The sequence below is a fragment of the Danio rerio genome, chromosome 1, assembly GCF_052040795.2.
Source record: "Danio rerio strain M-AB ecotype USA chromosome 1, GRCz13ab, whole genome shotgun sequence".
Classification (NCBI taxonomy): domain Eukaryota; kingdom Metazoa; phylum Chordata; class Actinopteri; order Cypriniformes; family Danionidae; genus Danio; species Danio rerio.
This window is the reverse complement of record NC_141021.1, coordinates 2,332,862-2,356,252: the sequence shown is the minus strand read 5'-3', so window position 1 is coordinate 2,356,252 and position 23,391 is coordinate 2,332,862. Positions and strand designations below refer to the sequence as shown.

The 23,391-nt window shown below is 35.7% G+C and overlaps 1 protein-coding gene and 1 long non-coding RNA gene across 3 annotated transcripts; one reads left to right on the top strand and one right to left on the bottom strand.

Annotated features, from left to right (window-relative positions):
• Nucleotides 1-83: 83 nt before the first annotated feature.
• Nucleotides 84-8,997, bottom strand: atp1a1a.2 (ATPase Na+/K+ transporting subunit alpha 1a, tandem duplicate 2). Its single transcript, NM_131687.1, is given in 22 exon segments — nt 84-213; nt 344-435; nt 533-634; nt 759-889; nt 1,002-1,147; nt 1,233-1,356; nt 1,434-1,588; nt 1,667-1,835; nt 1,919-2,069; nt 2,167-2,303; nt 2,440-2,615; nt 2,716-2,908; nt 2,995-3,129; nt 3,242-3,550; nt 3,635-3,903; nt 3,978-4,095; nt 5,956-6,090; nt 6,164-6,277; nt 7,792-7,995; nt 8,350-8,409; nt 8,584-8,694; nt 8,925-8,997. Coding segments are annotated over 22 exon segments (3,072 nt in total). The 5' UTR covers nt 8,937-8,997; the 3' UTR covers nt 84-184.
• A 1,812-nt stretch (nt 8,998-10,809) lies between these two features.
• Nucleotides 10,810-23,007, top strand: LOC108187381 (uncharacterized). 2 transcript variants are annotated; one of them, XR_015476091.1, is made up of 5 exons: nt 10,810-10,879; nt 13,583-13,692; nt 18,889-18,942; nt 21,730-21,839; nt 21,959-23,007. It is a non-coding gene; the product is annotated as an uncharacterized LOC108187381 (long non-coding RNA). The 2 variants fall into 2 exon arrangements; XR_015476090.1 differs by lacking the exon at nt 18,889-18,942.
• The last annotated feature ends 384 nt before the right edge of the window (nt 23,008-23,391 follow it).

The window sequence follows — 23,391 nt, the reverse complement described above, 5'->3', positions numbered from 1 at the left end:
GTCATAATTTTTATCATTATATCTTTTCAGTTTAGTCAAAATACACACACACACACACACACACACACACACACACAAACAGACAAACTCAGTGTTGAATTTATTTGCTGAAATACACCAGATTCTTTATCGCTTTTCTTTGAGAGTCTCTGAACATAAGTTTGCAGTAGAAGGTCTTCTTGTTTCAGTAGTACGTTTCTTTTTCCACAAAGCCTGAAAGCACATTTGCACATACAGTATATTAGAGTCAGTACACACGAACATCTCTCTAAAAGTGAAATGCAACCAGCTTTGTTCAGGATTCTGAAGTCTGCCGACTGCTCTGGGTAAAATCTGTTATTACCTCCTGGATTCCGTCGCAGGATGTATTTTCTAATTTCATCATAGAAAAAGATGATAAGAGCGTATGGTAAGGCAGTGAACCACCACAGTGGTCTAAATGGGGGAAAAAAAAGAGCATTGTTGTAGTTTTTAATTCCTCATTCCTCAAGGTTCCAGCATGAATATTCTCATATCTTGTGTGTCCACTCACCTTAGAGGATACATTCTGACTGCAATGTCCATGCCTGGGCAGTAGGACAAGAAAGCTGCCAGAGCACCTTCCTCAAAGAAAGCAAAGATCAGGACCTTATTTCTGGGAAAGATATGAGAAGAAATGATAAGGCTTTAGAGTCGAGCAGCCTAGGGCTTGAACTGAACAAACAGTTCAGTATTTTATTGCTTCTCTGAAGCTTGTTAGCATCTATTTGTTTACATACTTCATTCCCTGCTGCAGGATGGAGTTCCTCCTGGTCTTTACAATGAGCAAGTCAGCCCATTGCACAACCACAATACTAATGAAGAATGCTGTGTGGCATGTAGACTCTATAATCTTTCTTCCTTCGTAGGTCTCCCCAAAAATGAATAAAAAGAATATTTATAAACTTAGTTCTATTATAAGGCTGATATTTGGTATTATATAGGCTTTTTTTTTACATTTTAGGTAAAGCTTTGACATTTACCCATTGTTGGCCATAGCTGTCTTCCAGATCACCAATAGATCTATCTTCCCAGCCAACGCGAAGTCCTGGCAAATAAGAGGGTCTAAATCCATTCTCGGCCATAACCGTGATGTAGGTGAAGAACCCTGCTACTGCTTGGATCATCCCTAAAAATGAAAAGCCACAACAGGAAAAATGAACAATTTGTTCATAGTCACAGGACTAGTTAAAGAAGAAATCCAGTCCTCTTACCGATTTGACCATATGCCATACTGATTAGCCTCTCATTCACAAGCCTGTCCTTCTGAGCATTTCTGGGTTGCCGTTTCATGATGTCATTTTCTGCATTTTCATAGGCGTAGGAGATAGCTGGAATCTGTGTCAAGAAATGTAAACTGAATAAAAACCGACTGCATAGTTTATAGTTCTGTAAAGTATTAGTCATTTTCCTACCAAGTCAGTGCCCAGGTCAATGAAGAGAATGGTGACGGTGCCCAAAGGTAGAGGAATACCAACAACGACAAACATGAGGAAGGGTGACATCTCCGGGATCTTACTAGTCAGTGTGTAGGCAATGGACTTTTTCAAGTTGTCGAAGATCAGACGACCTAAAGATGTAGAGGATATGTTTGAGATTTGACTCTTCAGAATTTATCAGTCAAGCAAGTTCCCAAAATTTGACACACCTTCCTCTACTCCAGTGACAATTGAGGCAAAGTTGTCGTCCAGAAGGATCATGTCAGCAGCCTGTTTGGATACGTCAGATCCAGAAATACCCATAGCCACACCAATGTCAGCCTTCTTCAGAGCTGGAGAATCATTGACTCCATCACCGGTTACGGCTACAATGGCACCCTGATAAGAGTAAAGAGACATTAAAGTTTACGTACAGGTGTAAAACTACATCTGTACGATTGGATAGATTTCTCTGGCAGCACCTGTCTTTGACAACCTTCCACAATGATCAGCTTTTGTTGCGGAGACGTTCTGGCGAACACTATTTCTGTATGATAACGGAGGATCTCATCCAGGTCACTGTCATTCATATTCTTCAGCTCTCCACCATGGACCACACAGGCCTTAGCTTCTCTATAGAGACAAATTTGTGTTAGAAGACCAGCAAGTCCTGTATTTTTTGCAATATATTTATTTAAATTGTTGCTGTGTTTTAGGTGGTTGGGTTTACCTCGGATTAACCTCTCCAACAGGGATGTTCATGCGAGCGGCAATGTCTTCAACAGTCTCATTGCCTTCTGAGATGATGCCCACACCTTTTGCAATAGCTTTAGCTGTAATTGGATGGTCACCAGTGACCATGATGACCTGTATTGAAAGAGGCATTCATTTAAATTAGCTTTATTTAAACAGTTGCTTATTATTTAAACAATTTAACAACATATTCAGCATGTTCAAGTAGTTGAACTTGAATAAAGGTTAAAAGGTTAAATAAAGGTTAAACCTTGATTCCAGCACTCCGGCACTTGGCTACAGCATCTGGTACAGCGGCACGAGGAGGATCAATCATGGACATGAGGCCAAGAAAGCACAGGTTCTCAGTGGGGAAGTTAACATCCTCAGGATCAAATGCAAAACCCTCAGGAAACTGGTCATCAGGCAGGTTAAATTGGCAGAAACCTGTTACAGAAAATGTTTTGTTATTTTAATGATCTGTAATTTCTTCTGTAGCCAAAAATCTAATGCTTTTCATAAAATGAAATTCCATAGGTGCATTTACCCAGGACTCTTTCTCCAAGACCTCCGAGTTCCACATAAGCACTTTGAAAAGAATCTTTATTTTCGTCGTCCATAGGCTGCTCTTTTCCATTAATTAAAATGGTGGAGCATCGGTCCAAGATTCTCTCAGGTGCTCCCTTCATCACCAGCAGGTGTTTAGTACCTGAGGAACTGGGATTCTTGTGGACCGAGAGCTAGAAATAAGTATAACAAAGTTTGATTAGGATCTAATGTCAAATTTACATCATCTCACCTTCAAAGAACATCTCAGCAAAAATACCTGATACTTGTTGGTGGAGTTGAAAGGAATCTCACAAATCTTTCTGTACTTCTCTCTCATTTCAATGACTGATCCGCAGCACAGCTCAATACACTTCAGGAGGGCAGACTCTGAGGCATCACCAGCTGTCTCTCTCTGCAGAACAGATTTAATTGTACTCAAAATAATAGAGCTATATTGAAGTAGCACAAGTTGCAAGACTGAATGAAGTTCATTTAGATAATAGGAAATCTGGAGACAAGCTCACATTAAGGACTGGGAGATGGCTTTGTTCAGCACGGAAGACGGCACGATTGCACAGGCCAGCAACACGAGCAAGGGCCGCCCAAGTAGGAGAGCTCCTGTCAAAGGAGGTTCCACTCTGGTTCTCTGTGGTGTCTGCTTCATGAATCTGGCTGTCGAACCACATGTGAGCAACAGTCATCCGGTTCTGGGTCAAAGTTCCTGTTTTGTCAGAGCAGATGGTGGTGGTTGATCCAAGAGTCTCCACAGCTTCAAGATTCTTCACCAGGCAGTTCTTCTTTGCCATTCGTTTGGCAGTGAGAGTCAGACACACCTACATGAACAGACAAGAGCCAATCATTTAGCATCAAGCATCCTAAAATACAACCAGGAATCATAAATGATCACTCTAACTCACAGTTACAGTAGCAGGGAGACCTTCAGGCACATTAGCGACAATGATTCCAATAAGGAAAACAACTGCTTCAATCCACGCATATCCAAGGATCAGGGACAGGACGAAGAAGGTTACACCCAAGAAAATAGACACAGCAGAGATGATGTGGATGAAGTGCTCGATCTCTCGAGCGATTGGTGTCTGTCCACCTTCCAGGCTGGAGGCAAGTGATGCAATGCGACCCATAATAGTGCGGTCACCGGTGCTGATGGCAATCCCTCTGGCTGTACCTAGGGTTTCATTATGTTCAGTAATTTACTTATACACACTGTAAAAAACATCCAATATAATCACTTTCTTGTACCTTCAACACAGTTGGTAGAGAAAAATGCAATGTTCTTTGTCTCTAGAGGGTTTTCATGGGAGAATTCAGGAGAACGAGACTGCGGCTCAGATTCACCAGTGAGGGAAGAGTTGTCCACCTGGAAAAGTAAACAGGAAGCTTCATTACCTAACTGACCATAAATCAGTAGGTATCCATGTTGGTTCAAGCTAACTTCTTCTTGTTAGTGCTTGTCCATGTAGTCATGGTGTTCAAAAGCAAAACATGGATGTGTACTTCCTATGCCTAAAATATCTCTTATGCAGGTGATTTATCTGCAGTGATATTTTAGACATCACATTCAGAAATACTTTGGGCCCTATCATACATTCGGCGCAATGTGGCGCAAGGCGCATCGCAATTGTTGTTTGCTAGTTTTAACTTGCGAAAGTTGTGCAAGAGTCGTTTTGACCTTTTGCGCCACGCTGTTTAAATAGCAAATGCATTTGTGCTCATATGTGCGCCCATAAAAAGGAAGGCGTGTGGAGGTGTATTGCTGGCGCGTTTCTATTTTGAGAAACTATAGTAGATTTTTCGATTGACCAGAACAAAGCCGGTCTATTGTCCAGTGCAGAGCGCGTTAGTTATGCGCCTCACTTACACTTACATTCTTTTATAACCTATTTTAACTCATTTTAATTTGTTTTTATCTGTTTTTAATAATTTTTATTGTCTGCATTTTATGTTCCTAAACTTGTCTTTTTTATTCCTGTTTATGTAAAGCACTTTGAATTGCCACTGTGTATGAAATGTGCTATATAAATAAACTTGCCTTGCCTTGCACACTGATTAATACAGACACAATATGTAGAGCAATACGCAAATATCTTTACATATGAAAAATAATTGAAATATTAAAGCCATATATAGGATATAATAAGGATAGATATAGGATATAAATATAAAGGATTAAAATATTACAAAACATTATTTTCTAGCCTGCATAAATATAAAAACCACTGCCTTCATGCCTTCTTCATCTCGGGAGGCTTTTTCAGTTCATTCATAACAATTTGCTTTTGTATAATGTTATTATTATTAGCAGTATTATTTATTATATTCATATTTATATTTGTTTTATTAAAAACAAGCTTAGATTTGCCCACCTGCAGGTTTTAGACCATATGGGGCACAGCATGTGTTTTAGGATATAACTCAGGTTTTTGAGCACACTTCATTATTATTGTTCATTTATTCGTTTGCTGGAAATTATAACTGAATTTAGAAATAGTTTTGAAACAAATATTTGCGCTTAACAAACGAAATTAATTATTTATAGACTAATTGATGTCTGTGCGTAAAGGTTTCCCTATCCAAAAGCAAATGTGAAAGTAGATCCATTATCTCTCATTCTCTCCTGTAGATGTTCTGTTTAACAGTTTTCTGTTAAAACACTGTGAACTGTTTGCTTGTGAAATGCTCAGTTTTCCACTTAGACTTACTTTACGTCATGTAAATAGCGAATGCGCTTATGGCGCGACGCAGCTGACTCTTAAAGGGAATGAGAGATGAGACTCTGATTGGTTTATTCTTAAAACACACCTATAACTCATTAAGAAAATAAACTCAACCCTTTTAGACCATGCGCCACGGCGCAAAGCAGGTTTTCCCGTCCTTAAATTAGCAAAAACGCGTTCTGACACGCCCTGAAAGCGTTTGTGCCCTGCGTTTTGCACTCTGCGCATGGACCGTCAAAATAGAGCCCATGGTGTTCAAAAGCAAAACATGGATGTATACAGGTATACATTCACTCTTCAATTCGATTCAATTTAGCTTTGTTTGTATAGCGCTTTTACAATGCAAATTGTGTCAAAGCAGCTTCACATAAATGGTCATAGTATACTGGAGACCAGCAATCAGCATCTCCATGCTGGTCCCAGCATGCAAAATATCTCTTATGCAGGTGATTTGTCTGCAGTGATATTTTAGACACCATTTTCAGAAACACTTTACATCTTACCTTGCATCCTTGTGCATAGACAATACGCAGATCAGCAGGGATTCTGTCTCCACCACAGACCTCTATAAGATCACCGACAACGACCTCCTCAGCATTGATGACCTTTTTCTCTCCATCCCGCACAACTAGAGCTTGCTGAATAAACAGAACAGTGACTACTGCTGTACCAAGCTACATTTGAACATTAAAGTAAAACATTTGTCTTTACCTGTGGAACAAGATTCCTGAAAGACTCCATGATTTTGGAACTCTTGGATTCCTGATAGAATGAGAACCATCCATTGACTATGACAACAAACGCAAGCACAAGTCCCAGGTACAGCTGCAGAACAGATATGATACGGTCAGATAATTAACATATTAACTATTTGTATAGAGTTTCTATCCACATTTTTCCACAAGTGATGACTGCATTTCAAATTATGGGTCACACTGCTGATTTAGGGATCATCAATTCGAAAGAACTAAAACAAATCACTTCAAATAATTGTGTTGTGCTGCGAATAATCAACTTACTGTGCATATTGAGGGACATAATTGGCTTTGTGATATTATATATGTATGAGTGTGAATGTGAGTGTGTATGGGTGTTTCCTGGTACTGGGTTGCAGCTGGAAGGGCATCCGCTGTGTAAAACACATGCTGGATAAGTTGGTGGTTCATAATAATAATAAAATGTTAACATGTAAACTTAAGACTTTTATTTCAAACTAACCAAAGTGCTTTATCACTTTATACTTTAACCACTTAATGCATCACTCAGAACGGGATGTTTATCAGAGACACTCTGGGAATTAGTATTTTGTAATGTCGATTGCAGAGTAGCAGAATTTTAGCTAATATTACTGTTAAAAAAGGTTTATTATCACATTAATAAATTAACATTTTAGCCATTAGCCTGAAGTTAATTCTTCATCTGCATTCCATAATTTTATTTATGAATAAGGGACATTAAAAAATTATATAATTATATCTATACAGTTGAAGTCAGAATTATTTCTCTCTGTTAAACACAAATTGGGGGGAAAAAAATGAAGGATAATAATTGGGGGGGGGGGGGGGCTAATAATTCTGAAGAATGCTTGAACAAAAGCGTATATGTAAATATTTTAATATAGTCAATAAGAATATAAATTGCTACTTTACATTCAAACTTTTTTAGGGTCGTAATATTATATATTTGAAGTCAGAATTATTCGCCCCCTTTGAATTTTCTTTTCTTTTTAAATATTTCTCAAATGATGTTTAACAGAGCAAGGAAATTTTCACAGTGTGTCTGATAATATTTTTTCCTCAAGAGAAAGTTTTATTTGTTTTAATTTGGCTAGAATAAAAGCAGTTTTAATTTTTTAAAACACCATTTTAAGGTCAAAATTATTAGCCACTTTAGGCTATATTTTTCTTTCGATAGTCTGCAGAACAAACCATCATTATACAATAACTTGCCCAATTGCTCTATAATACATAATATAGGGACATAATTGGCTTTGTGCTTTTGATTAATCTTAAAATATGTGCTAGCTTTTAACTTTACATTGGTATCACAAGCATATCTTTAGTCAAAGCTCTTTAGAGTTCACTGTTTTGCTTGTTATTTTCTGGCTATATTTCCTACAGTACTGTAATGTTAAACATTTGTCTGTAATTTTGCCACAGAAAGACTCAATAGAGTCTTTGGGATCATTCATCCTGTGCTGAAATTCATTCTTTTCATATGTTGTCTTGTAATATTTGAATTGATTATTTGCAGTTTAATGGAAGCACTTCCATAATTCTCAAAATGCATCATGTAGGAAAAATGTAGATATTCATGTAGATATATTCTCTCTCTCTTACATTGTCATGTGCCGCGTCTTCCACAGATGCAACCTGGATTCCATAAGCTAAGAAGCAAAGGAATGCACCGAACCACAGCAGAGTTTGGAAACCACCGAAGAGCTGTTTGCAGAACTTCACCCATTGTGGAGTTGTAGGAGGTGGGGTCAATGCGTTCGGCCCATCGCGGTCCAGGACCTCTTTTGCACGAAAAGAAGACAAACCCTGCATTGGGTATGAGCAATGAGGAGTTCAAACACATATAAAAGAAACAAAAACACAACCTAAAGTCAAATAACCTACATTTGCAGACACCTACACGGATTTCTATGAAATGCAAGCCTATTGTTTTTTAATTCAACAGTAACTGGTATTTATAATGCAGGTGTGTTGATTCAAAACACGAAATAGCTTCAGGAATGCATTCATAAAATATTTTTGTCTTTGCATATATTATATAAACATTAGGCAGGAGTTTTCATTTTCTACAGCTCATAAAATGTGCAAGTTAATATATATTTTCTATAAAAGTCAAATGAAATGCTGTTTTATATAAAAGTCTCACTAACTTCCACTCACCTTGATCATGTCGGTGCCATATTTGCGAGAAAGTTCATCCAGTGTCAGCTTGTGGTCATCCTGAAGAGGAGCAAAGAAAGCTTAAATCTTATTCACCACAGAAAACCACACTTTTGATGTGGAAAATAACATCTTGGTTATCATTTCAAGTCATATTATCAGCATTATGGTGATACAGCCTCCATGTCCTAGCTGACATGATAATGTGATGTGATGCATGCAGGAATTCCTCACCAGTTCCACTTCTTTCTTCAGTTCATCCACATCCTTCTTCCTCTTTCCCTTTTTAGTCTTTTTGAGTTCATCCTCAGATGTTGGTGTCAACCTGTAGTCATCAATCCCTGTCTATAAAACAAAAACACACCCGATCAGACTGAAGCATCAGCAAAATCAAACATTCAAGCTAACTGATTTAGGAAGCCACCAGCATACACCTGCATGGAAATGCATGCTGGCTTATGCTGGTTCAGTGCTAGTATGCAGGTTTAGCTTCCGTTTAGGACCAGACAGTTCACCAGCATCCAAATCACATATAGTGGTTGGTTCAAGAAATATAATGAAGATACTCCACTCACTCCAAGCCCCATTTTCCAAGTTTATTTCAACCCAAATGTTGCCTTGTTGACTTGTTTGGAGACACAAGTGTCTGTTTGGCCATGCAAAGTTCACTAAATTTATAATCTGCCAGCTCACCTGTGTTTTGGGAGGAGATCGGAGAGATTTTGGGAGGGGTTTGACGCCTCTCATCCTTAACCTTTCATTTATTTAACCTTCATTCACATAGGTAAGTCGTTTTAGTGACACCCATGACCAGGGCTGGTCTAATTTTTTTTTACTTATTCTACTATAAAATTTACTTTTATTATTTTCCAGAAAGATATTGTAAAGAAATACACAAGAAAATAGTGTTGCATTGTTAAATATAATTTAAAAATAAAGAAAAAAAAAAAAACTATTCTGAGCAAGTAACTTGTTGAATCCTGGATTAAGGCAAAAGTTTATCAAACAAATTTAAATAAAATGTGTGTAAAAGTGTAAACCAAGGCTATTATAATTGCCAAAAATAAAACATTTTAGTTTTTGTTACTTAAAATTAACACAAATATATATATATATATATATATATATATATATATATATATATATATATATATATATATATATATATATATATATATATATATATATATATACACACAGTTGAATTATTCGCCCCCTTCAATTTTTTTTGTTCTTTTTTAAATATTTTCCAAAAGATATTTAACAGAGCATGGAAATTTTCACAGTATGTCTGATAATATTTTTTCTTCTGGAGAAAGTCTTATTTGCTTTATTTCGGCTAAAATAAAAGCAGTTATGAATTTTTTATGTACCATTTTAGGGACAAAATTATAAGCCCCTTCAAGCTTTATTTTCTCTCGATAATCTACAGAACAAACCACTGCTATACAATAACTTGCCTAATTCCTCTAACCTGCCTAGTTAACTTAAGTAACCTAGTTAAGCCTTTAAATGTCACTTTAAGCTGTATAAAAGTGTCTTTATATATATATATATATATATATATATATATATATATATATATATATATATATATATATATATATATATATGCAAACAGTTAAAAAGAAAATATTCCTCATTTAGTCTCATTTAAAAACATTAAATGAATGTGAAACAAAAATATATAATTTTAAAAACTGAAAAATTGATAATACAAAAATATAACTGATAACTGCAGTAGTATTTTTTACTATTAAATAAAAAATAAGTTCATCATTAATAATAATAACAAAAACTAAACGCCAGTCTAAACATGCACCTTCCGCTTTCATGCTTCAGCAGTACTCAGATCATTTCCACAAACAGACCAAAGAGCACAGCTTGATTTCTCTGAAATAAAGAAGATAAAGCGATGAGAGCTTTTATTTCGTCCACTGTGCCCGTTGGGTCTGTTCTAGGTGGAATGAGCAGCCGTGAGCTGGAACTGAACAAACAATCCACTCTGATTAATATCAGTCCGGCACTTTATGACTTCTTTGAAGCCGAAACAACTGTTTACACACTTCACTCTCTGCTGTAGGTTATTACAGATATCGCTAGTCTTACAGATGATCAAGTGAGAATATACACACAGATCAGTTGGGTTGTCTAAATGGTATTTTATTACTGTGGCATTTTATTTAATGAAATATTTCTCTGCTCCCTTTTAAACACCCCAGTGTTGCTCACTATCAGCATTATCTCAGAATGCTGGTGAACTTTAATTGGTTAACCGGCATTAACAGCCAAGTTCAGCATGGCTTCCTGGTCCAAGAACAAATCAACATGCATGAAATTCCTGGCTTTTGAAGGTTGACTTCTGAAGTGCTTTTGCATTTGTAATGAATCTGACGGCAGAATGCGAATTTGAGATTGACTTTGTCTGTGTTTTGTCAACTGTTTGCTGTCTGTTGTCAGTCAACAGAGCTCCTGTCCTTCACGATGCCTAAGAGGTTCAGCCCACACTCAGCTCTACAGATGCACATAGGTGAAGTACTGCTTTATGTCACTCATTAACACAGAAATGAATGCAGGTAAATTCTATCATGCTCACAGTATATCATAGGAGTTTTCACCAAATCATGTATTTAAAATTTACAGTATTGCTTTGCAACAAACATTTTTCTCGGCCCTCAAACATGATGTTGTGTAAACATCCCCTAAACAAAACTTGTCTGTGTCATTCCATCAAGGGTGTTGGGGGGGGGGGGATGTTTTTGATTGAAATCTTGTATTTACATACAGCTAAAGTCAGAATTATTAGCCCCCTTGGATTTTTTTTTATTTCCCAAATGATGTTTAACAGGGCAAGAAATTTTTCACAGTATGTCTGATAATATTTTTTCTTCTGAAGAAAGTCTTACTTGCTTTATTTCAGCTAGAATAAAAACTGTTTTCCTTCTTGCTGTGTTTGGTCAATATTATTAGCCCCTTTAAGCTAGATTTTTTTCCGATAGTCTACACAACAAACCATCTTTACACAATAACTTGCCTTACCTTATTACCCTAATAGGTAATTACCCTAACCTGCCTAGTTCACCTAATTAGTTAAGCCTTTAAATGTCACTTTAAGCTGTACAGAAGTCTTGAAAATTATCTAGCCAAATATAATTTACTGCCATCATGGCAAAAATAAAATAAATCAGTTATCAGAGATGAGTTATTAAAACTATTATGATTAGAAATGTGCTGAAACAATCTGCTCTCCGTTATACAGAAATTCTGGGCAAAATAAGCAGGGGGGCTAATAATACTGACTTCAACTGTCATCTGTCACCTTGTAAGAGAAAATGGCATCCAAGAAAATCATTCAAAATGACATGTTCCGAATGGAGCTGATGGAAAATAATTTAAATATATAGTTAAAAGATGGTGGCATTGCAATTTTACAACAAACTTTATAGTGCAAAGTTACAACTGAACACTGGTTAAAAGCCGTTCTTATCAGAAATGTTTTCATAATTGTATGTGTTGAGCAGAAATCCACTTATCTTAGTTATGTTAGCTGGGTTTCCAGCTCTATAAATGCTCCATCTGGCCTGAAAAGGGCGTTCTGAAAGCTACAGTGTTTACACTGAGCATCAAAGATACATACAATATTAAAGGAAATGATAAGATGACTACTTCAGTTTGCATTTTACCTTTGACCTGCTTTGCATAAAACACCGGTTTGTTTCTGCTTTCAAAGGTCAGTGCAGGTTCTGCCTTTACTATATTACTGCTGCCTTATTTTAATAGATTTATGCGTTTGTGTTTGGTTCTAATAAACAACTTACAGTTGAAGTCAGAATTATTAGCCCCCTTCAATTTTCGTTCTTCTTTTTTAAATATTTTCCAAATGATGTTTAATAGAGCAAGGAAATGTTCTCAGTTTGTTTGATAATATTTTTTCTTCTGCAGAAAGTCTTATTTGTTTTATTTCGGCAAGAATAAAAGCAGTTTTTAATTTTTTAAACACCATTTTAGGGACACAATTATTAGCCTCTTTAAGCTAAATTTTGTTCCGATAGTCTACAAAACAAACCATTGTTATACAATAACTTGCCTAATTACCCTAACCTGCCTAGTTAAACTAATTAACCTAGTTAAGCCTTAATAGTCACTTTAAGCTGTATAGAAGTGTCTTGAAGAATATCTAGTCTAATATTATTTACTGTCATCATGACAAAGAGAAAATAAATCAGTTATTAGAGATGAGTTATTAAAACTATTATGTTTAGAAATGTGTAGAAAAAAATCTTCTCTTTGTTACACAGAAATTGGGGGAAAAATAAACAGGAGGGCGAATAATTCTGATACTTCTACTGTATTAACTTCATAAGAAATAGAGTCATTGCTTAACCTGTTCAAAGAAAGCAGTGGAGTTGCATAACACTGATTTACAGAGCAACTGCTTCTGTATTTCGCAGAATTCGTGTGAATAATAGAAACAAAAATAAAAAAGTTTACTTACAATGTAAACCAGGCCTCTCTGTTTTTTATCAAAATATAACTACAGTAAATGTTATTATGAACAAATCAGCCTAATAATAGATGGACTTGGGATGGATAAAAATTCATTCATTCATTCATTCATTCATTTTATCAATCTGGGGTCGCCACAGCGGAATGAACTGCCAACTTATCCAGCAAGTTTTTACGCAGCAGATGCCCTTCCAGCCATGACCCATTCTTGGGGAAGCATCCACAAACACTCATTCACACACACTCATACACTACGGACAATTTAGCCTACTCAATTCACCTGTACCGCATGTCTTTGGACTGTGGGGAAAACCGGAGCACCCGGAGGAAACCCACGCGAACGCAGGGAGAACATGCAAACTCCACAGAGAAACGCCAACTGAGCCGAGTCGAGGTTCAAACCAGTGACCCAGCGACCTTCTTGCTGTGAGGCGACAGCACTACCTACTGCGCCACTGCGTCGCCTAGACAAATATATACTTCACTAAATTAAATTTAAAACATTCCAAAATGCGCATTAAAATAAGCCTCATACCAAAACAAATAAGATTTGAATGTCTAATAATGATTATCATTTATATTCCTTGCAAACTATAATAGTCAGCACAATTTGAGCACATTTGAACAAAGCTGACCAAAGATTTGATTGATCACTTAGAAATGCTGTTCAGTCTGTAGGATCACATGCTCACATTTTTATTGTTTTCATCCTAAACTTCATCTTTAGGTTGAGGGTGACCGATGTAGAGGTGAAAGCAGATTAACAGAGCAAGGGCAAAACAAGCAGATTAGCCAAATGTCTGACCGGTTTCTCTTCAGGATACAGCATCATCAAAGGTCAGAGATTTCCACTTCAAACAATACTTGAACATGAAAAACTCTGAACACGCATGAAAAGTGTGATCAGTCAAAGCCTGTTCACGTGATTCAGAAAGTATGCAAAGGGTCAAATCAACCGTTGATTCAATAGAGAAAAATAGACTACTGAAATATGCTGAAAGGAATTGATGATACTGAGAAGTTCTTTCAAGAGGAAAATATTAATATTAGAATATTATTATTATTAGAATATATATTATTATTAGAAGCTGCAGTTTGATGACGGTAATTGGCTTTCTGAGAAAGTAAACACTTGAAGACTTTGATTGTGTGTTACTGGAGAAGCAGATGCCGAAAAACAAAATAAATGCAACATAATACTGTTCCCTCACCGTATCAAACTGCAGTTGATAGAATGAACATGGTTCAAAGAGACAGGTCATCCAAAAATTAAAATTACTACACCATTTACATGTGGTTTAAATGTGGTTTATGAGTTTCCATTGACTTCCATAGAAGTCAATAGGCATCATCCACCAGCATTGTTCAACATAACTTATTTTGTGTTCAACAGAAGAAAGAAACTCCAGAAGGTTTTGAATGAATAATGATGACAGAGACTCATTTTTTTGGTCAGCTATGACTTTAATGCTTTCAATATCCACAAAGCATTTTGGTTTGATGCAAATTGCAGCCTTGTGTGCACATGATGCAATATTTTGATCATCCACTGGTTGGTGCATTGCATAGATATATACACTAGATATCGCATAGGAATCCTGAGCATGCGTCAATAGCGCCGCCACATTGGTACAGTGCTCCCAGGACAAATGTCATCCAGCCAAACTAGTCAAGACAGTGTTACTATGTGAAGATGCTGGACTGTAGCGCTGTGTATGGGTGTTGTAACGAGAAATCAAAGCACAAAGGCAGAACATTTCTGAGGTAAGATTCAGTTTTTTACGCTTTTGTATGTTCTGAACTTTTGTGCTAAACAGGTTATTGATGATAATACAGTCACTTTCTGCATTCACCATACGTCAAAGCAGCTCCAACTCGCACTAAACACTCGGCTTATGCTAGTTTTGTTGAATAAAATCAGCAAACAATGCAAATGAAATATGATAACGAGATGCTGCAGTGCCAGAAACTTGTATTATTGTCGGCTAGTGAAGGAGTCGTTCATTACGGAGATTCATTCACAAACGAATCGCTCCCTCCGTCAGTATGAGAAGTGAAAGCAGGAGAGGAGGTGTGTTTCAGGACACGGATTACACCAAATTTAACAGGGAGGGTGGATAGTACATTTCTGTACACACAAACACAAGCTTTTTGTCAGGAATGCCAGTGTGATCACTGATCTATTAAAGTGGAAAAGTGATGTAAAACGATAATTTTCGTAATTTGAAAAAATAAATTCATACTGACATCCAGGAAAACTCCCGAACATATATATGTGTATATCTCTGGCTTTGGATGGCCACAGTCCTCCACTGTACCTTGGTACCGCATTCCTTTTAAAGGAGCGCTACCCTGTTCCAAAATGGCGGCCCTATTGACGCATTCGTTTTAATAGACAACAACAGGGTAGGCGACATCTAATGTATATATCTATGGGTGCATTGCAGTATGGAAGCGATGCATTTTTCTGAACTCCTTTCATTGTCTTTAGTGCATTCCAAAACGAGATATACAGTATCGCCCTACCAAAGGGCACTTCAGAATGAAAACAATCATGGAAGTGTCACATTAAAGTGTCCAAATTGAAGTGCACAAAATTGGCCACTTTGGAGGGCCCATTGGAATTTAGGATATTGAATAATACAACTGATGGACACTTTTAGTTATGATCCTTTAAGCAGGGAAGTTTTTCACTGTGTTCAATTCGGAAGGGCTCATCCCCATGCCTTAATAAACTATTCAGAGAGTCTACGAATGGATTAGGGCATAGGGATGAGGCTTTGTAAATGGAACCTAGTTATGTAGTTACCTTGACATAGCAGAAATTGCTTGTCAGGGTCACATGAAAATATGAAAATGTGGTAATAATGCAAACAAACAATAAAAAAAATAAAGATATGACAGCTCATCTTAGTTCTCTTTGAACGTTTAAAATAAATAAAGGTAAAGTTATTAGCATCATAAAATATCTTTATTAATTTGACCTCTCTGAAGAGAAAGCAACTAATGTCTTTTATTTAAATCATCATTTTATGCAATTTCTCTCTCTCTCTCAGGTGGGTAACTAGACTTTAAATATAATGAAGTCCACGTTTCTGTATTTTTTCACCATGACTTTAGTGATACTGAGAAGATAAAATATACTTTAATTAAGTACAAAATTTAAAACCTATATGATATGTGAATAATTAATTTAGCGCACATTAAAATAAACTTAACATAGGTGAAATTTATTGTCATTCAATAATATTTTAAAAATAATATTTTAGATTTGTTCATGTAAATATTGAACGTACTTGTTCTGAGCTGCAAATAAAAAAAATCAAAAAATTCTAATATATTAAATAAATAAACATAAACATCTTGTTAAATGTGTAAAACAGAATGTTTTAAAGGCATCAATATTAGTATATAAATTTTTATTTTATTTACTATGCAAATATATATATATATATATATATATATATATATATATATATATATATATATATATATATATATATACTGTACACACACACGCATACAACACACACACACTTGCATTTGCACACATACACAGGCCATTTTAGCTTATTCAATTCACCTATACTGCATGTCTTTGGACTGTGGGGGGAACTGGAGCACCCGGAGGAAGCCCATAGAGAACATGCAAACTTCACACAGAAATTTTCGAACCAGCGACCTATATATATATATATATATATTATGAGGAAGCAAACTAAATACAAATACTCAATCTGATCTGAAGCCAAAGATACTTATTCAGAAATGTATATTAAATATCTGTCAGGGGTAATGGAAAAGAGAGATGGAGACTGAAGAAGGGCTAGTTCAGATGATTAAATTACTGCACCAAAAGCTGCTTTGCCAAACTCACAAACACAAATAAGCCAGCAGCCTATTGCATTAGTTGTACCTCGTCCGGTGGAAAAGCACTGAGGAAAAGCTGGCAGATTGTCAGATATTGAGCTTCTCTGAACATTTATAATAATAAAATGTCAAAATCCTGAGTTATTTTAATCTTGCACTGGGTCAAAAAAAAAAAAATGACAATCACAACATTGAGTTGAAACATATAAATAAATATAATATAAAAAATTTAACCAAACGTTAAGTTACAACAAGCCAGCATTTTTGATTGTAATTAAGTAGAAATTTGTGTGTATCCTACAGAAGTACAGTGATCTTGTAAATAGTTACATTTATTATCCATAATAAGTAAAATACAAAGAAGAATAACTGGCATAAAACAATAAAAATAGTAATTTACATACCATTCAAGGCAAATTTATTAGCCCTCCTGTTACAGTTTTGTTCTTTTTTTATATTTTCCAAGTGATGTTTAATAGAGCAATGTCATTTTCATAGTTTTTCTTATAATACTTTTTCTTCTTCCAGTTTGGCTGCAATAAAAGCAGTTCTTAAATATTTAAAAACGTTTTAAGGTCAATATCATTAGCCATATTAAGAATTAGTTTTTCATTGGCTACATAACAAGCCACTGCTGTCCAATAACTTGCCAAATTAGTTAACGTAATTAGTTAAGCCTTAGAATTGTACTTTAGGCTGCATACTTGTATCTTGCAAAATAACTAGAAAATATTACGCACTTTTAATATAATACACTACTAATATTAGGTGCCATGGTGGCGCAGTGAATGGATCGCCTCACAGCAAGAAGGTCACTGGCTGGGTCAGTTGACATTTCTGTGTGGAGTTTGCATGTTCTCCCCCTGTTGGCGTGGGTTTCCTCTGAGTGCTCCGGTTTCCCCCACAGTCCAAACACATGCGGTACAGGTGAATTGGGTAAGCTGAATTGGCCGTAGTGTGTGAATGTAAGAGTGTGTGGGTATTTCCCAGTGATGGATTGCAACTGGAAAACTGGAAGGGCATCCGCTGCATAAAAACATATACTGAGTAAGTTGGTGGTTCATTCCGCTGTGGCAACCTCTTAATAAAGGAACTACTAAATAAAATAACCTACTAAAATTGTCTTCATGACAAAAACGAAATAAATTAATTGTTAGAAATTAGTTATTAAAACAACTAAAATCTCTGTGTTAAAAAGCGCTTAGTAACTTTTTTGAAAGATACAAATTTTACAGAAGGGTGAATAATTTTGAACTGTACATTGAAATAATGTTTGAAATACAAGTACTGCGATAAATAAATGTAAGCTGCATCCGCTCTGATATGTTATACATAAAGAGGAAATAATATTTTAAAATTACACTACATTTTTTGCACATTTTCTCCTTGATCCACCTGATGTGCTCATATTTACACTTTCTGCATATAACAGACAGATGGCGTTGTTTACATTCTGGATGATTTTACGCTTATTTGCGTGTTTTCATAGATATATAAATTAGATGTCGCCTACCCTGTTGTTGTCTATTGGAAGAAATGCGTCAATAGAGCCGCCATTTTAGTACAGGGTAGCGCTATATTGAAATGAATGCGGGACCAAGCAGCAGAGGAGGACTGTGGCCATCCAAAGCCAGAGTAATACACATATACACAGATATCTATGATCGTGAGTTTTCCCAGAGGTCAATATGCAGTAGTATTATCATCAATAACCTGTTTAGCACAAAAGTTCAGAACATACAAAAACGTAAAAAACTGAATCTTACCTATTAAATGTTCTGCCTTTGTGCTTTGTTTTCTTTGTTTGCTCTTTACTACACCCGTAGACAGCGCTACAGTCCAGCATCTTCACGTAGTAACACTGTCTTGACTAGTTTGGCTTAATGACATTTGTCCTGGGAGCACTGTACCAATGTGGCGGCGCTTACACATGCTCAGGGTCCCTATGCGATATCTAGTGTAAATATCTATGGCGTGTTTTCACTGTATAGCACTAGATGGAGCTGAAGCTCTTTTTATATTTACTCAAACACCATCTAAAACCCTGGTCTTTCCCCTGAAATCTTTCAGTCATCAGAATAGAATAACAGCATTGTGTTAGTCTGACTTTTATGAAGTAACCCACAGTTAACTTTGCTTTCTTGTCTTTACTTTTAATGGCAGTAGTTATAGTCAATGAAGACTGAAGGGTGCAATGTAGACGGAAGGCAATGGGATGTCAGTACATTTCTAAACACAACGTCAATCCCACCTGAAAAAAATAAATAAATATTATAGTAATTTAAAGTAAGAGTGTTTTTAACTATACACAATGTATTAAGTGGCATACATTAATTCATAATGCTCTTGTAAATAAATACTGTAGTATTATTTAGTGAACTGATATATTTTATATTTACTATATTGGGTGGCTCAGTGGTTGGAACTTTCTCCTCATAGCAAGAAGGTCGCTGGTTCGAGTCTCGGCTGGGTCAGTTGACATTTCTGTGTGGAGTTTGCATGTTCTCCTCACGTTCGTGAGGGTTTCCTCTGGGTGCTCTGGTTTCCCCCACAGTCCAAACACATGCGCTATAGGGGAATTGATGAACTAAATTGGCCGTAGTGCATGAGTGTGTGTGTGAATGAGTGTGTATGGGTGTTTCCCAGTACTGGGTTGTGTCTAGAAGGGCATTCGCTGCGTGAAGCATATGCTGGAATAATTGTCAGCTCATCCCGATAAATAAGGGACTAAGCTGAAGGAAAATGAATGAATGAAAACTATTGTATTTGGGTGTTTGTTTGTATAGTTATATCACCACAGCAACTATAGAATTACCACAACAAATTAATGAAAGTACTTCACTATAGTATGCTTCAGAAACACTGTAGTATTTACTACAGTACTGTTGTTTCAATTGGGACAACATAGCCGGGATTATAACACTGTGTTATTGTATTAATAAACAGATGAATATTGGTGATGGAATCTGGATAATTCATATCTGTCAGTGTTTTATTATTTCTGTTGTGTCTGTTCGGCTCAAATGAACTGAATGATTGTGGCGGTATTACAGCGAGCGTCACGTGACTCTGGCAGATTTGCTCAATCGCTCAGAGAATGTCATATTACAGTCATTGTTCGTTCTGTGCGATTTTAATAGCTAGAAAATCCTCCCTTGTGCTGTTGATGAAGAGCGTACAAATGTGTGAGAATTATGAAAAACAATAAGAAATTAACATGGATTAATGAAAGCTCAACCATTAAGGCTGCAATTATGTGAACAATGTCCTGTAAAAATATTAATGTTCTGAAATATTTACAAAATTCAACCAGTTTTTATTTATAAAGTTAATTTAAATATTTCTGCTATTTAAATCTGCATTTTACTCCAGTCTTTAGTGTCACATGAAGCTTTAGCAATCATGCAAATATGATTTTTTGATAATAGAGAAACATTAATGATTATTAGTATTAGTGTTAAAAAAGCTGCTTTGTATTTTACCAAGAACTAATTCATGATCAAAAAATAGCATTTATTTTAAATACAAATTATTTGAGACACTAAATATCCTTAATTCGTTAAACAAAAGTATTAACTAGGTTTAAATATCTGTACATTTTCACTCACTGGCCACTTTATTAGGTACACCTGTCCAAGTGCTCATTAACGCAAATTTCTAATCAGACAATCACATGGCAGCAACTCAATGCATTTAGCCATGTAGACATGGTCAAGACAATCTGCTGCAGTTTAAACTGAGCATCAGAATGGGTGGCATGGTTGTTGGTGCCAGACGGGCTGGTCTGAGTATTTCAGAAACTGCTAATCTACTAGGATTTTCACGCACAACCATCTCTAGGTTTTACAGAGAATGGCCTGAAAAAGAGGAAATATCCAATGAGTGGCAGATCTGTGGGCACAAATGCCTTGTTGATGCCAGAGGAGAATGGCCAGACTGGTTCCAGCTGATAGAAAGGCAAAAGTAACTCAAATAAGCACTCGTTACAACCGAGCTCTGCAGAAGAGCATCTCTGAACACACAACACGTCCAACCTTGAGGCGGATGGGCTACAGCAGCAGAAGAGCACACCGGGTGCCGCTCCTGTCAGCTAAGAACAGGAAACTGAGGCTACAATTCACACAGACTCACCAAAACTGGACAATAGAAGATTGGAGAAACGTTGCCTGCTCGTTGCTGACCATGTCCATCCCTTTATGACCACAGTGTTCCCATTTTCTGATGGCTACTTCCAGCAGGATAACGCAGCATGTCATAAAGCGTGAATCATCTCAGACTGGTTTCTTGAACATGACAATGAGTTCACTGTACTCAAACGGCCTCCAAAGTCACCAGATCTCAATCCAATAGAGCACCTTTGGGATGTGGTGGAACGGGAGATTGGCATCATGGATGTGCTCTATTGGATTGAGTGCTCTCATGTTAATATGGAGCAAAATCTCTGAGGAATATTTCCAGTAGCTTGTTGAATCTATCCATTGAAGGATTAAGGCAGTTCAGAAGGCAAAAGGGGGTCCAACCCGATACTAGTAAGGTGTACCTAATAAAGTGGCCGGTGCATGTACATATTTAGCAATACAATTAAATCCCAAAAGTGTGTGAGATATGATTAAAAGGAATTAGTGGATGTTTGGTCGAATACTTCTGCTGTTTAAATCTGTAGTTTGCACCAGGCTTCATTGTCACATGATGCTTTAGAAATCATGCAGATATGATGATTTGATAATGGAGAAATATTAATAATTATTATTATTGTTGAAAACAGCTGATATGTGTTTTGCTAAAACCCTAATAACAAAAGCATTTATTTGAAACCCAAAATAAAATTTTTATCACTCTAAATATCATTAATGTCAACCTTAAAATCATTTTTAACACATCCTCATCAAACTAAAGTAATAATTTCTCATTAAAACTGCGCACTTTTTAACAATTGTGTGTGCATATTTTGCTTTATCTCTTATTTAATTCTCAAAATGACAAGTTTTTCCATTATGTGTCAAGGAAAACCAACTGGAAAATGATGATGTTGTCCATTTGGAAACCTGACAGAGAGTTGCTGATGGAAAACGCAGAGTTTTTCAAAACATCTCAGGATGAAAATCAGCATGAGGGTGAGAAAATAATGGAAAAATTCAGATTTTTATTCAAATGATGAGTGTAAAAGAGCACATATTTTTCCTCACTGAATCTGTTTTCTCTGTAACATCACCAGCTCTCTTTTTTCCATCAGATAAATGCGGCTCACGTGTGAAGCCGGATCAGAGCTGCTGGATTGTGTAACAAGAGGAATGTTTGGGAATCTCAGAGAGCTATTGCATTGTTCACAGCCATGTGGGAAGGAGTCAGAGGTCAAACACAGTGGCACGCAAAACAAAGAGGCGAGTGAAGCAACAAGGACATATCTGAAGCCCTTTCACAAGGTCATTGAAGATCACAGAAGCCAATATACTGTATAGTGCATTTAAACCTAATATTAGATTGAAAATATTTTAGAAAAAAATACGATGAATTGGGAATTTTGGATATATTAGCATATTAATAGCGCCTATTAAGGTTGCATTGCCAGAAACTAAAAGTTAGCTACATTATTTGTGCTTTATTTATTCCTGCATAATATTTATAGACATGTAGTTGGATTCAATTTAAGATTAAAGATAAAAGTATACATAAATCATCATAATGCATTTGAAAATCTGTACTATTTTGCGCTAAATTATTTTACAAAGCATTGAAAAACGTAATATTTTTGTTTAAACCCATATTGTATTTGTTTTGAGCAACTTATTTTATCAAAAAATGCTAATGTGTGAATTGTAATGTTATATGAATTATAAAAGGGAGATTTTAAATTGCACATTTACCAGTTGTAAACAATTGTAAATATACAAGTTTAGCAATAAAAGTCAAAAAAGTGTGAGATAAAGTGTGAAATATGTTTTAGAACATATTTTAATAATAATATTATAACTTTTTTTTGTTTTTCTGACATTATTGACAAAACACAAACGTGAAATGCGTTACATAAAACTAAATATTTCTTTAAAATCCCTGATAAATAAAAAAATGCATGCTTATTTCTAGTTTCTTACTGCTTTTGAAAAGCTGTTTTTGTTGTTTAAGTATCTCTTTTATTTTATTAACTTTATATTTTTATTAAGATTGCATTGCCAGAAACGAAAATTTTGCATGATAATTTGTGCTTAATTTATTTCTGCATAATATTTATTGAGTTGAAGTTTTTAAATTTAAGATTAAAGATTACATTTTGCATAAAATCTGTCCAATTTTGCATTTCATTATTTTATAAAACAGTAAATACCTTAATATTTCTGTTTAAAACCATATTATATTTCATTTGAGCAACTTATAATGCTTAAAACTGCTAATGTTTAGAAAGTTACCATGTTTTTATGATAGTATTATCACATATACCCATTTTATATGAAGTATGAAAGGGAGATTTTAAATGGCACATTAACCAGTTGTAAATAAGCGTAAATATACAAGTTTGGCAATTAAAAAGTCAATACAAAAGTCAGATGTGTAATATAAAGTGTGAATTATGTTTTAGAACATAGTTTAGCTATGAAATTATAACTCTTTTGACTTTTTGACATTATTGACAAAACACAAACATGAAATGCGTTACATAAAACTAAATAT